The 13,463-nt window shown below is 40.4% G+C and overlaps 1 protein-coding gene across 6 annotated transcripts in view; it reads right to left on the bottom strand.

Annotated features, from left to right (window-relative positions):
- The window catches only part of ATRNL1 (attractin like 1), a 574,237-nt gene extending 571,011 nt beyond the window's left edge, over window positions 1–3,226 (bottom strand). For all 6 annotated transcript variants that reach the window (XM_074831353.1, XM_074831351.1, XM_074831356.1 and 3 more), the window contains exon 1: window positions 2,596–3,226. In XM_074831353.1, coding sequence (XP_074687454.1) covers window positions 2,596–2,882 — 287 coding nt within the window. In that variant the 5' untranslated portion in view covers window positions 2,883–3,226. The remainder of the gene's footprint in view (window positions 1–2,595) is intronic.
- Between the last annotated feature and the right edge of the window lie 10,237 nt (window positions 3,227–13,463).

Raw genomic sequence — 13,463 nt, 5'->3', positions numbered from 1 at the left:
AGACTAGGTTGTATTAACATTTGTATAGATTGTATCTACAACCCATAAATTGTTAATGCAGTTTATTATAACCAAACTTTTCAATCTTTATGTCATTCTGAAACATTATTCATAAGAATTCTTACTGATAGAAGCAACTGCTGCAAAAGTGATATACATCCAGCATAATTTGTCAGATGAAAGCACCACTGATGCAAAGTCCAGCCATGGCTACCTGCCTGTAAAGCAGATACACTTCACAGACCAACAGAAACAACATGCAAATATCCCATGGTAATAAATCAAACCCTCAATTGCCACAGAAGTCAGAAAGGTCTTCAATCACCCAGCCATAAGGCAGAATAACATTCTTTTTCCAACTCTTCAGTTGGAAATACATAGATTTGACTCATCACCCATTCAATACCCATCTGAATTTTCCAGATTCAAAATACAACCACTCTGAGTTGCTGCTTGCGTTCTAAGACATGTTAACATATTTCATGCCATCCCCAACTCGCAGGACTTGAAAAGCGTTAAATCTTACAATGTTTATTTTCACTGCAGAGTATATTTTGCTTCTAAGAATAAATATTAAAGGCAAGCTATTAAAGACACAACTATGAAAGCATCCTCAGTAAAAAAATAGGTCTCCAACATAATAGAAACCGCTTACTTCCGTGATAGAAATCACAATGCAAGCATCACTGTCATTTCTCAAGCTAAGCATGAGAGAATATAGAGGACTTAATGAGAAATCTATTCTGATTTCACCAAAACTCCTAACAGCACATTGATTAACCACAGTGTTAGCTTAGCTCAGAAGAGGTGCCCTTTCAACATTCAGGCAGAACTTCCTCTAGGTGGGGATGGATTATTAACTTTCTACCAGAAGTGAAAATGTAACCACTGTGCCTCCTCACTTGACAAATACAATCAATGTAAAGAAACAAATGTTTTAACAAATAATCAAGGAAATACCTGTAAGGACTGGATAAAGGCTCCAGTAACCCTTCAGAGAATATACTAATTCAGAAGCTTTGAAATTTAAGAGATGATAAATTTGCTTCAGCCCTTCAGCTCAGGTCTGTCATGAGTGGCATCAAGACAAAGGATACAAGTAATCTCTTTAAAGCAAGGAAATAATAGCTCTGCAAGCCTGTATCCTGCAGATCCTCACACACAAAGAAGATTCACCTGGGCCTCCTCTCCTCACTCTCAATCCCTACACAATTAGCCCATTGTTCCACAGCACAGGGCAGGACAAACCCCAAATCTTCAATATACACAGGCAACAAATGACCAACTTTAAAAATCTTATTACCAAGTTCATATGCAGAAAAGAAGTATTATATTTGTCTTATATTACCTTTATAACTCAGTTATAATCTCACTGACCATATATCCACCATATATTATTAGTGAATTGTTTCTTTCTCTGCAGCATGTATATTACTTCAGCCACCATGTCTGACTCCAGCTACTCCTTAACTTCCCAAGCTAAGGAGTTACTAGATTTACTTTTTGTTTATATAGGAATAAGTGACCTTGGATTAAATCTTTAAAAGAGATGTAAATTATATAGCTAAATTTCAGTGCTCCAAAAAGAAAACTGAACTTAAACACAATTTAGAATAGACAATTATTGATACTTTTAACCTATTAAGAGTACTTTTCCAAAGGCAGAATTTGAATTCTCTAAGACATAGCCTCACAGGTGTATTGTTATTACCTGGATGTTAGAACACTTTCCAGCTTGTAAGGGGTGTTTTACAAGGTAATGAAATGAGATGTCCTGTCCAAGGTTATATAGCAAAATAACAGCAAATGGTACTCTTCACAGCCAGTCTTTATACAGATACCAAAGAGGGTGGGGGGGGAAAGCGACAGCCCTATAAATTAAGTCTTCTTTTCCACTACATGTAGAAAAGCAAGTGTCAGGGTGTGCTTTCTTCTCACTGATCAATGACTCAGTATCACATCCACTTTTAAGAATGAGAAGGTAGTTCTAGCTTCACTGACCACTCACTCCTTTGCAAAAACGCTACCTTTTTACATTTATCACTCTCTCCTCTCCTGCAAACCTTGCCATGAGTGATGTACCTTTCACTAAGTTATACTCATGTTACCCTGAATGTACCTGACTAATGCCCCACTTAGCTAAAACACTTGAAAGAAAGGGAGGAAGGCTGAAATAAGCAAAGCACTTTCACTCTCCGGAAGGGAAAGTCATTCAATTTCACTAGTAATTTTTGCTCCCTGGGCAGCCCCCTGAAGCACACATGTCATTTCCATGACAATTCCAGAAGGGACAGCAGCGGCACAGCTTTAGGCCGATTCCTCCTTGTCTCTCAGCTCCCATCAAGTGGAGGAGCCTATTTTCAGCAGTAAATCAGCGGGTACAATTTTCCGTCGGAGGACTCCGTCCTGTGTTCTTAGAGGGAGGGACCATGAGGCGCAGGAGCCTATTTCATCCTTAACTTCTGTCACATACTTCCACCACACATGAACAAAATCATAGCAGACACAAGCAAAAAAAAAAAAAAAAAGCAAGTGAAAACGATAGGGAAAGGGTGTAGGGAGGGAAAAAGGGAATGGTAATAAGCAGAGACTTACTTGAACCTGCCCTGGCAATGTTGGCACTGGTCTCCCACCCAGCCCTGGTCGCAGACACAGGTGGAGTTGACACAATGACCGGAAAAGCAGGAGATTTTGTCGCAGGACTTGGACTGGGACACCTGGGCATAGAGGGCCAGGTACAAGAAGCCGTAGAAGAGCAGCCAGCTGTTCACATCCAGGAGCGAGGAGAAGCAGCAGCAGCAGGAGGACGAGGGGAAAGGTCTGCAGGCGCCCAGGGGCGCGGGGGCAGCTCCCGCTCGCCTCGCAGCGCCGCCCGGGTCCATCTTCGCCGCGGGGGGCAGGGGCCGAGGCGCGGCCGGCAGCGGGCAGCGATGGCAGCGCCGCCCGCGCACCCCGGGCAGGGGCAGCTTCCCCCCAGGGGAAATAATCCAGCCGGGGAGATTCAAACCCCCCGCTCCCTTCTCGTCTGCCTCTCCTCCCTCCCGACCCCAGCGCTGCCCTCTCCGGCCCCTTCAGCCCTCGGCTCCCCGTCACTCCCGAGGGGAAGCCCGGCAGCCCTCAGCCATCCGCCCCTTCTCTTCGTCGTCCTCCTCAGGGCTCATCGCTCCCGTCTTCTTCCATGGAGGAGGAGAACCGCTTCTTGACCTTGTGTTTCCTCCTCGCCAGATATGCCCCCCTCCGGCGTGCACACACCGCACACCCCACCCCCGATCATGTAGCCCCCCGACTCCCCCCTCTCCTTTGTAGTCCCTCTGCCCGCGGCACACACGCAGGCGGCGGCGAGGAGGAGCGCGGGGAGGCGGGGGCCGCCACCGCCGCCGTCCTCTCGCCAGTCAGATGGGAAGTGAGGGCGGCCGGGACCCGGAGCCGCCACGGCGCCCCGCACCGGCGGCGGGAGGAGAGGGGGGGAGCTGCGCGGCGAGGAAAGCGCTGAGGAGCCTTTATCCCCTCTCCGCTATCAGCCCTGCAGGGAAAGAGAGGAGGGTGGGAGGGGAGGGCTAACAGCCCCGCCGTGTCCCGGCTGACAGCTCCAAGCAGCCATTTTTAAAGGCTAATTGTCATCGCCTCTCAGAGCCGCCTGCTCGCCCTAACGCCCCCCGCCCCCCGGTCCGTTTGGATCCGCCCGTCCCTCAGCGGCGGGGGGGGCCGGGCCGGGCAGGGCGGGAGGCCGCCCCCCTGCCCGCCCTCCTTCCCCTCCCCTCCGCCCGCAGCCGGGGTAACGGCACACCGGAGCTCCCGGCGCCCAGCGACGGCAGCCTGTGCCCTGTGCTTCAACGGACACCTCTCCCGCCCACCCTTAAAAAGAAAAAGGAAAAAAAAAAAAAAAAAAAAAAAAGAGAAGCGGGGGGAGATGGAACGGCCCCTGGCCCACCCGCAGCACAAAGCCGGCGGAGGCCCCACGGCCCCGCGCGGGCGGGGGGGGGGCGAACCCACCCCGGCGCTTCTCCTCATCGTCCTCCCCCTCCTCCTCCTCATCTTCCTCGCCGCCGTCCGGGCCCCGGTCAGCGCGGAGAGCCGCCCGCTGCCTTGATCCCTCCTCCACAGGAGCCGGGCCGGGCCGCTCCGGTCTTTGCCCCAGGTCCTGCAAAGTTCAGAGGCGGTTTTCTCTGAACCCAATACGGTTAGCGCTAGAAGAGATGTCACAGCTCGTGGTGAAATCCTTACCTTCCTAAGGTTTACTCCATCCTCCCACTATACGGTTCAAATCAAGTCGCTTACAGCCTGATGAGCAGTAACAAAAGTTCTCAGCAGTGTAAACAGAGCGGTACAAAAGTAATCGTTGTAATCAAGTTGCCGAAAATGTCCGTTTTTTCTGCAAAGTGTGCCATACGCAGCCCGTCTTTTTCAACTTTGCTATAGCCTCTTTTCATTTTACAGGTTTTTTACAAGAAGAAAAATGATGAGCTTGGCTCTAAGCAGTGAAGAAAATAACAGCAATCAAAGCCTCGGAAACTTTCTCCTAACACTGGAATTGAGAATTTATGACATGATCTCTCTATTCCAAGAAGATAAAGAAAAGGTAATTTTAATTTCATCTCCTAGTACCATCTCAAAACAGATAGGTCCAAAGTGACCAGTCTTAGAGTCTGAAATCAGATCCAAATCAACCCTTCTTCACATTCTGCAGTTCTTACCCACGGGAGTGTGGAGGAATTGTTTGGGGTTTGACTTAGCCTGTTTTCCCAGACATACCACTAAACCCTCACCTGAATTTCCAAAAAGATCAAAGTACATCAGTACTACAGTAAGGAGCACGATAACATCCAGCAGTATCTATTTGTACTTTGTGTGATGTAAGAGTCCAACTAAGGTCAGGATGTCAGAGCTAAGCACAATACAAACATCACAGAGAAAGTCTGTGCCTTAAGGAGTTTGCAGTCTTGATGGAGGCAATACCTGAAAGTGTGAGGGGAAAACAGAGATGAAGAGCGCGTTTGTCCAGTTTCATGCCAGAGGATGTCAGGAGGCCCACAAGCCGCTCTTAGTCAGGAGTCTGTACATTGTCTTCCTAACAGAGCTCAGATAGATCATTTCATTGTTCTGGATCAGACACATTTCTTAGCTATTAGACATCTCTTTGTATGTGTTTTGTGATGAATTGGTAAGTTCATGCAAAGAGAGGAAATGGAAATTGTGTTGCTGCTTTATATTTTATGAAAAAAAGCTGAGGCTGAAGCCGTTGTTGAACAGTCTGCTAATTGTACAATATTACATGTGATTAAGGCTGCTGAACAACTGTCCTCTGTAAAATAACATTATGAGACCAGAAATGCAGTTAATAGGAGATTATAGTCCAAGGCACAAAGTCAGTTCAAGACTACTCTTTAATCCAGAAACACTTTAAGCAATAGTTTTGCTTACCATGGCAGGGAGATACATTCCTCCTCCACCAACCAAAAAAGTCCCAAAGCCAGAACTATATTTTTCTCAGACTGAAGGAAGATTTCACTTCAGATCTACAGAAGTCAGCCAAATTTTTGAAATTAACATTCACAGCAAAGCTAAAATCTCAACAATCCTTTGCCAGGCAGGAGATCTGTTCAAAAGCACAATGATCAGTGTGCACTTGTCCATTAAATGCCAACTTTCTTCTTCAATAATGAATGAAAAAAATAAAAATTAAAAAAAGAAAGAAAAGAAATACAAATTTACATTGGGCAAGCTTAAACAGCTTCTTAGGTAATTCTGTAAGGCTGGAGAAAAATCACAAATAGACTATCAGAAAAGGACTAGGGTGGTTATAAGAGTTGCAGAGAATAGTATGACAGTACTTTTACTGCATAAAGAAATCATAACTAAAAATGTAAACACAACCATAAAGGTTTCTAGATTTAGAACAGGAAGGAAGAAACACTGGACATCTATCTTCTGGCTAAAAAGTAACACACTACGGAAAGGAAGGAACGCAAACCTTTTGGCTGCTGTATGTCACATCAATGCAGTAGATATTCAGTAGATATTTCATAACCCTAGGAAATGAATGATGTGCAAATGCCAATATTGGTTCTCTTCTGTGCTGATTTGATGGGATTTTTTTGGTGTCAGATGAAGTTAACAGATCTGGCTGGAAGAAGTCAGATCTGTCAATCCTTTCATCGTTACATGCATATCTGTAAGTTCCACTTTTCTTGGAAGTGTAACATTTTACACCTTTCATCCTGCCGGTTCTTGACACAGAAATCGTTTCCACTTTTAAAGGACTAAGGTACTAAAATGTCTTGAGTAGAATTTACAACTTAAAAGCATTTGAATAACTTGTCAAAAGTTTTAAGTTACTGAATAAAAACAGATAATGAGATTACAGTAGTGATGTAGATGGTTATGTGAACAAAACCTTCCAAGAATATGTCCATCGTAGTAGGAAAGCAAAATAAAAAGAACGAGTATAAAGTATAAAGGCTTCTTAGCTGTTACTATCAAAACGTAAGCACTAGTATACAAGGAGAAAAATAGTGATACATGTGTATTCATTCAGCAAAACAGCTTAAAGTATATTTAAAGATCTATATGGTTGCTGTTATAAGGCAGAGTGGAGTGCGTAAAGGGAAACAGCCCTCAAACACAGACTTCTTCAGTTGTTCAGAATTTCTGCAAGACCCTGAGGACAAGAATATAGCAGAATCCATCCTCCCCTCCCTACTTCCTCACCATTCCCTGCCCCCCCCCACACATACACCCCCCTCCCTGCTCTGCTGGCCCTCTCCTACAGGCTGATACCAATCAAGCCTTGCTGCAGACATCTTTCCTTAAGGATGTTTAGTCCTATTTACGGTATCTAGTGCAGACGTGTTTTTGCAGTGATGTTGAGAAGAACAATATAACCAGCTGAACAGAAAAGGGAGAAGAAAATATTACCTTTGCGGTTGACCTCTTTGCAAGGATATTAAGAGAAACAAATGTTTTCTGTGCCCTTTCCCTTCTCCTTGGGAGAAAGACGTTATCAGACTCATTAAGTAAAAGGGGCCAAGCTGCCCACTGCTTCTGGGCAGGGATATAGAGATCTGAATTGGCCTTTGATATATTGGTAAAACTATCATGTAGATTGCTGTGGTGGAGGTAACAGCTGCAGAGAGATTTGATACAGTTTGGGGGGCTGTTCTAGCTTAACATCAGAGCAGTGTACAGGCATTATGGTGTGCAGTGCACGGGCTTCTTACTGAACCTTACAGGTATAACTTGAGTGTAGGCTTTCCCTTTTCTTTCCAAATATGCACACAACACTTTAGATGGAGGACAATATGAGGCTTTTTTTCCTAAATTCCCTGTTAATTTTTCATTGAATGACACTGAGTCACCTGAGCCATTCTGTATAACCCTTTCAGATATTATGAAAACCCATTAGCGTCTTCCATGAGGTATAACAAATTCATCTGTACTCAGCAGATTCTAGTGCTAACAGAATAATGCCTGTTACAATTTTCTGTTCATATTTGTTTTATCTGGTAAGTCAACTCTGGGGAGGCATCAATTTTATAAGATTAAAAATACAAGCCTTCCCTTGCCTACATTTTTTTTTTTTTTTAATTTAGAAAGAAATAAAGTTCACGGAACATTCACTGGCACCCTTCTAAAACGAAACCTTGATAGAAAATCTTACTTTTCTTAACACCCATACATGTATTTTGCTACAGCAGTAAGTCATGTTTGTTACCATCATCTCCAATAATAATGGCGAGGAAACAAAGACTATAAATGCTGTAGGAAGCTTACCAAACTCAGAAAGAACTACAAAACAGAGGAGGTGGAAAATATTGTTTATGTTATTTTATCAAAAGCCAACATCTGGAGAAAAAAATCTCAGGGTCAGTTCTATATTTTTTATGCATGTGCATAAGCCAAGGTGTGAAATCTATTCTACAAAGAAAGAGTCAGACTTTCAATGAAATGTTTATTCCTTTGCAGAATTTTTTAATCAGGAAAAAAAGTAATTACATTTTTACACACTTATTTTAAAATTGTGGTCTTTGGATCAATAATAACAGGGTGCAAGTTGGCTTCAGATCCATTTAAAGATGAATGAGGCTTCAGAAAAACAGAAAGACCAGACAAAACCACGTTCTATCAGCACTGACAATAACATTGTCATTCTTTGAAACACCTCTCTGCTTTCAAATAAAAGTCTACTGAACCAGGAAATAAAATCATATTATGTTTTTTTATATACTTTCTGTACACATGCTAAGAATAGCCAAGGTATACCTGTTAGCCTTTCCATCTATGACTAAATGAATCTGCTGACTGAACCTGACTCTTAGTATGATCCTTTGATTTTTTTTCAATAAAAAATTTTAGATGTCTTTCTATTGAATAGATGTGTAATTGTATGCCATACTGAAACTTTGATGCATCCTGCAATATATTACAAATTATCTGGAAAACACTGACATTTTCCACTGCAAAAATCTCTTCTGCTGAGTATTTTTCTGCATCTGTTCTGCTGCATTTCATTTTCACTGCTATTCCTTCTGGAGTTTTTCACAATTATGCTTAATCTTGACTAAGCTGGGGCATTTTTTCCTTGTCAGCAAAGCTCCATCTCACAATTCAACTTTTCTTACACATCATTAGTAGGTATACTGAATTTATCCAATACCCTTAACGATCCCAAAGGGACATGGCTATTAGACTTTTTCTAGCTGAGAAAGCATTTACTTTGAGTTATTTTCTCTCATTCTTTTTTAAATGAGGAAATGATCTTTGGGATTCATACCACTCCTGCCTTTATTTCCGTATTTGTTCTTTTTATTCAAAGGTTTCAGCAAAATGCTGAAAAATTTATTTGATGGTAATGAAATTCTATTAACCTTACCGGGATTTACATCCCTCCCTCAGAGTTTAGCAGAGGTTTCCACATTTTTCTGGATAAAGCTAGATTGCTGAATGATGTCAAAAAAAGCCTTACTAAAAGATTTTGAAAATTAAAATAAACCATATGCTCCAATTTTCTCCTATCCACTACTTTTTCTTTGAAAGACTTAGGAAGATTGCATTTATTAATAGTGGCTTACTGTTTTTTCCTCATCACATTCTATTTTACCCAAGAGCTAAGTGCTATACCAGTTTCTTCAATGACTGCTAAAGCATGACTTCTCAGTCCATATTTTCAGGCTGACAAATTTCACCTCTTCAGAAAAAAAAAAAAGGGTAGAATGCCGGGTAACTGTTAAATCCACAGTACAATCAGTATTCTAATTAATACAATTTCCATCTTCATATTTATATCATGGTTCAGCTCCTTTGGAGCGATATTGCCTAGTCTTAGTGATTCTATTTCATTATAATCTCATGTTGATTTCCTACTCTTCTTTTAAAAAACTTTTAATAATGGCTAGTGTAGTAACCTCCCTAATACTTAATTTGTCAATATTTTGTCTGAAGCCTGTAACAAAATGATTTGATTTTCCTAAAATTGTATTTTCCAGTTAGTACCTTTGGACCCTAGTGATTTTTCCTGTTCATTCCCTTTTATGTATTTAAAACAAAATTACTTCTTTCTCTTGTCAGTTAACACTTCAGTAGTTATAATATTAAACTTGGGAAAGCGATACTTGCAAAAAAAATGGAAAAACAAGTACATCAAATAGGCTGCAACAAGGATAATGAAACCATAACTGTACTAGGCATAATGGAATAATAGAATAAAATTATGCTCTTTTTTGCCCTTTGATTTGCATAAAATTGACAAAAATGAGAGGCTATGCATGCATTGATCCCTGTCTTGTCTACTATACAGATGTCAAATAGAATTGAGCAGGTTAAATTTTCCCTCAGTACTAATGTTGAAACAGACATTATATGCCAGGAATCTAACTGGCATATTGTATTAATTCAATGAAATTATTTTCAGTAATTTGGAGAAATAATTCTCATGTATAAGTACAATATTTTGTCAAGCACACAAGCAGTTATTTAATTAGCTTAAGACATTAATTTCCATATCTGCAGATTGAAATAATGGTAGAAGTAATCATTAATAAGAACTACCTTAATTACCTGAAGTAACGAATTTTACACACACCTAGACATACAGATATTGCCACAAAAGAGCAAAACATCCTCACATGTGGCATCTCCTGTTTGTGTACTTGGGCACTGGTGTTACTGCAGGTATGATATGAGTGAGGCTGAAGAAGCTACGAGTAGAAATGCTGACCTTATCCGTGCCCTCAGCTAGGGATGAAGGCCCAGACCGTGCCAGGGGGAGGTCTGGCTGCACAGGCGATGTGAAGGTGGGCACACAGGATAGCTCTCTGTAAGACTAACTGCTGAGGAAAACCTTCTTACCAGCCTGGCAAGTTGCTCTTCATGTGCAAGGCTTTGAACTAGTTTTAAAAGGTGTCAGTGAAAAAATTCTGCAGGCTTTTCCCTCCCCTGCTTTTCAGGTTATAGATTCAGAATATGTATAGTCAAAGCCAAGGTGGGGAGGGAGAGAAAGGAAAAAATTGCAGGAAGAAGGGGAGAATGCAAAGTGAGACATCAACATCTGAAGTATAGATCCACAAACGTTGCAGTCTGAGATATAAGTGCTAGACCTTATGGTCTTAATACCCTTAGTGTGACCTAACTGGCATTACAGAGGAGTGGCTGGGCAAACAGCAATACTAGAATGTAGTTACGGAAGGACATAGCACATCCCAGAAGAACAGCCGTAGGAAAAATCAGGGGGCGTGGCTTGTGAAAAGCATGTTTACTTCTCCTCAGGTCTAGGAAAAAGTGACAGGAAGATTTGCTGAATACCAGTTGAAATATGGGAGAGAAAAAGAGTAAAGTGCACATAATGACAGGTTTAAACCAAAGATTTTCCAGTCAGGAGGTTTTTTCAGTATAGCAACTACTGGAGATACCTAAGGGATATCCAAACTGGAAAGACCTACATGGCAGGACCTAGTGGTTAGATGGGAATACAGCTATCTGAGGCTCTGTTTGAAAAGCAGCAAGGCAGGACAGAGATTGTCTGTTCAATTCTTCAAATGTGCTAAGGATCACTTTTGCTTTTATGAAGTGGAGGAAATTACACAGAAAGTAGTTATTTTAGATTTAATTCAAAATCTTTAGGAGGAAGTGGTTGAGAATCTTAAAGTGGAAGTTAATTCAAGTGAAAAAGATCATAAAAATGATAAGTCTTCCATTCTTCCTTTAAATTGCAAATAACAAAATAAGGGTAATGGACTTCAAATAGCTCAGGGAAATGCAAGTATCTGAGAAGTGATAAGGAAAAAAGGAATGCAAGAGATAAAGCACAACAGCAAATTATCCTAACATGGAGGAAAGATTAGAAGTACATAAAAAATTAACATGATAGCATCAAGAACGCTTTAACGATCTGAAAATCTAAAAGAAAATCATAAAATATAGAAAAAAGGACACATATAATATATAATGGTGAGTATAAAGAAATAGCACAAGAAAGCCAGAATAAAATAAAAAATGCTGATGCACAAAATAAGTCACAAGTGGCATGGTAATACTCATATTCCATTCAAATGGGACAGATCTGTGCTTGAAATAGTAATAACTCCTATACTGCTTTGTATCAGAAGACTGCTGTTTTCCACAAGGATTATACCACATTACAGTGGCTTGTCAATCATTTTTGACCTGTTTTCCTCTCCAAATTCTCCATCTCATACTCATGCTGTACTTCTTTAAGTCCTCTAAAAGCAATTTCACAAGCTTGAAGCAAAGACAGTTGATAGAGTTTTATTTTCTCAGGTGCCTTTCCCAGCCATGTTGACTTGAACTGTCCACTGCCGTTACAAGATAAGGCATTCATCTGGCCCACTGAAATTAATTCCATGTATCACAGTTTTCTTCTGTCAGAGTTGCACATTGTCATACTAAATATTAAAATGATGTTCAAAACAAGATTATGAAATACGATTTTTAACTACATCTCATGGAGCATATCTGTGGTGTCATCATTGCCAAGAAAAGTTATTAGCTGTGCATCAGTATCAATATCAAGAATCCATAATCAAAGGTAACACTCTGGATGGGTTATGCCATGAACTACAAATAATTTTGTTATGCTCTGAAGACAAATATCTTCAGACTATAAGAAAGTCTGAGAATAAGAAGGTTTAATAAAATCTTATTGAAAAAAAAAAAAACTTGGAAGCAGAGTATTCTTATTTCACACTTTTTTACACAGCAGCGTAATTAAGCTTGCTGTATTTAGTGTTTCTGTATTTTCTTCCATTCCCTCATTTTTCCAGACGCTGAGAAGATTGCTTTGTCGTTTATCAAAAAACAAAGTGAGAAAAATTTTGGTCTGAGCCACTTTCCATCTGTTTAAATAATTCAAATATCTAATTTCACTGCCAGAAATAATTTGCAATAAACTATGTCCAGATAATTTACTGACTGAAGAGCTACCATAATCTCACACAAGTTATAAAGTTTTCACTTAATTTTTCATTCTGACCTTATCTGTTCAATTTTTCTGTTGTTTATATCAACCTGAATACTCCTTTTCCATTATTTCTAATTCTGGCCTTTTATTTATCTTCCATGTTGACCCTAGAAAAATATTTTTATTAACCTGAGAGCAGTTGGAATTAATTCTAACTAAATGATACAAAATACTCCTCACTTTTACATGAGGAGAATTTTAGAGTGCACCCTCTTAAAGTAAAATGTAGCATAGTAAAACAGAGCTTGTAGAACTCTCTTGACAATAATTAGAGACCAGAATACTATGTTTATGATATTTGAAAGAGGAGTTTCTTTTCGGTTCCTGAGGTTTTGTTTAACAGACCAGTCTATTGGTAAATTGAATTTTAAAATAAATGTTCTTCAACATGTTTCACCTATCCATCTATTGTTCTTTCTTTTTGCATTGAGTTACTTCAAAAAAAAAAAAAACACCCAGAAAATAATCTGTATTCATTATTTTTAATTAATTTTTCTGTTATTAGCATTCATGGTTCTATCAAAGCAGCATAGTACAGAGATCTCGTGTAAAGAATAGGGCTAGTGTTTATGCCTTACAAAGGGACACTGTAATGTTACCTACATCACCCCTCAGTCTGTGTTAATCTGACATGGTTCTGTCAGAACATGTGCACACATATGAACATGCATGTACACACACACACACAGTAGCACACTTTTTCAATTTTGTAATTGTTCCAGGGGTTTTTTTTAAGTTCATATACCCTCACCTACATACACGCCTTATACTAGAAGCTCCCTATATGAAGAAGACAGATCCTGGTGTTACTTCCCCAGCTGAAAGGGACTATCTTCAGTAAGGCACCAAAAATGCCTTGGAAAAAAAAAAAAGGACATTTGATGTCCAGGGTTGTGTATGAACACCTGCCAAATATAAAATGAATGCCAGTTTTATAAATAGCAGACACTATGGATGTCTCCTGTGAGTATTTGGGGCAAAAATGAATGCC

The sequence above is a fragment of the Strix aluco genome, chromosome 7 (assembly GCF_031877795.1).
Source record: "Strix aluco isolate bStrAlu1 chromosome 7, bStrAlu1.hap1, whole genome shotgun sequence".
NCBI classification, from domain to species: domain Eukaryota; kingdom Metazoa; phylum Chordata; class Aves; order Strigiformes; family Strigidae; genus Strix; species Strix aluco.
Note: the sequence above shows the minus strand (reverse complement) of the source record. Positions and strands in the feature narration are given on the sequence as shown.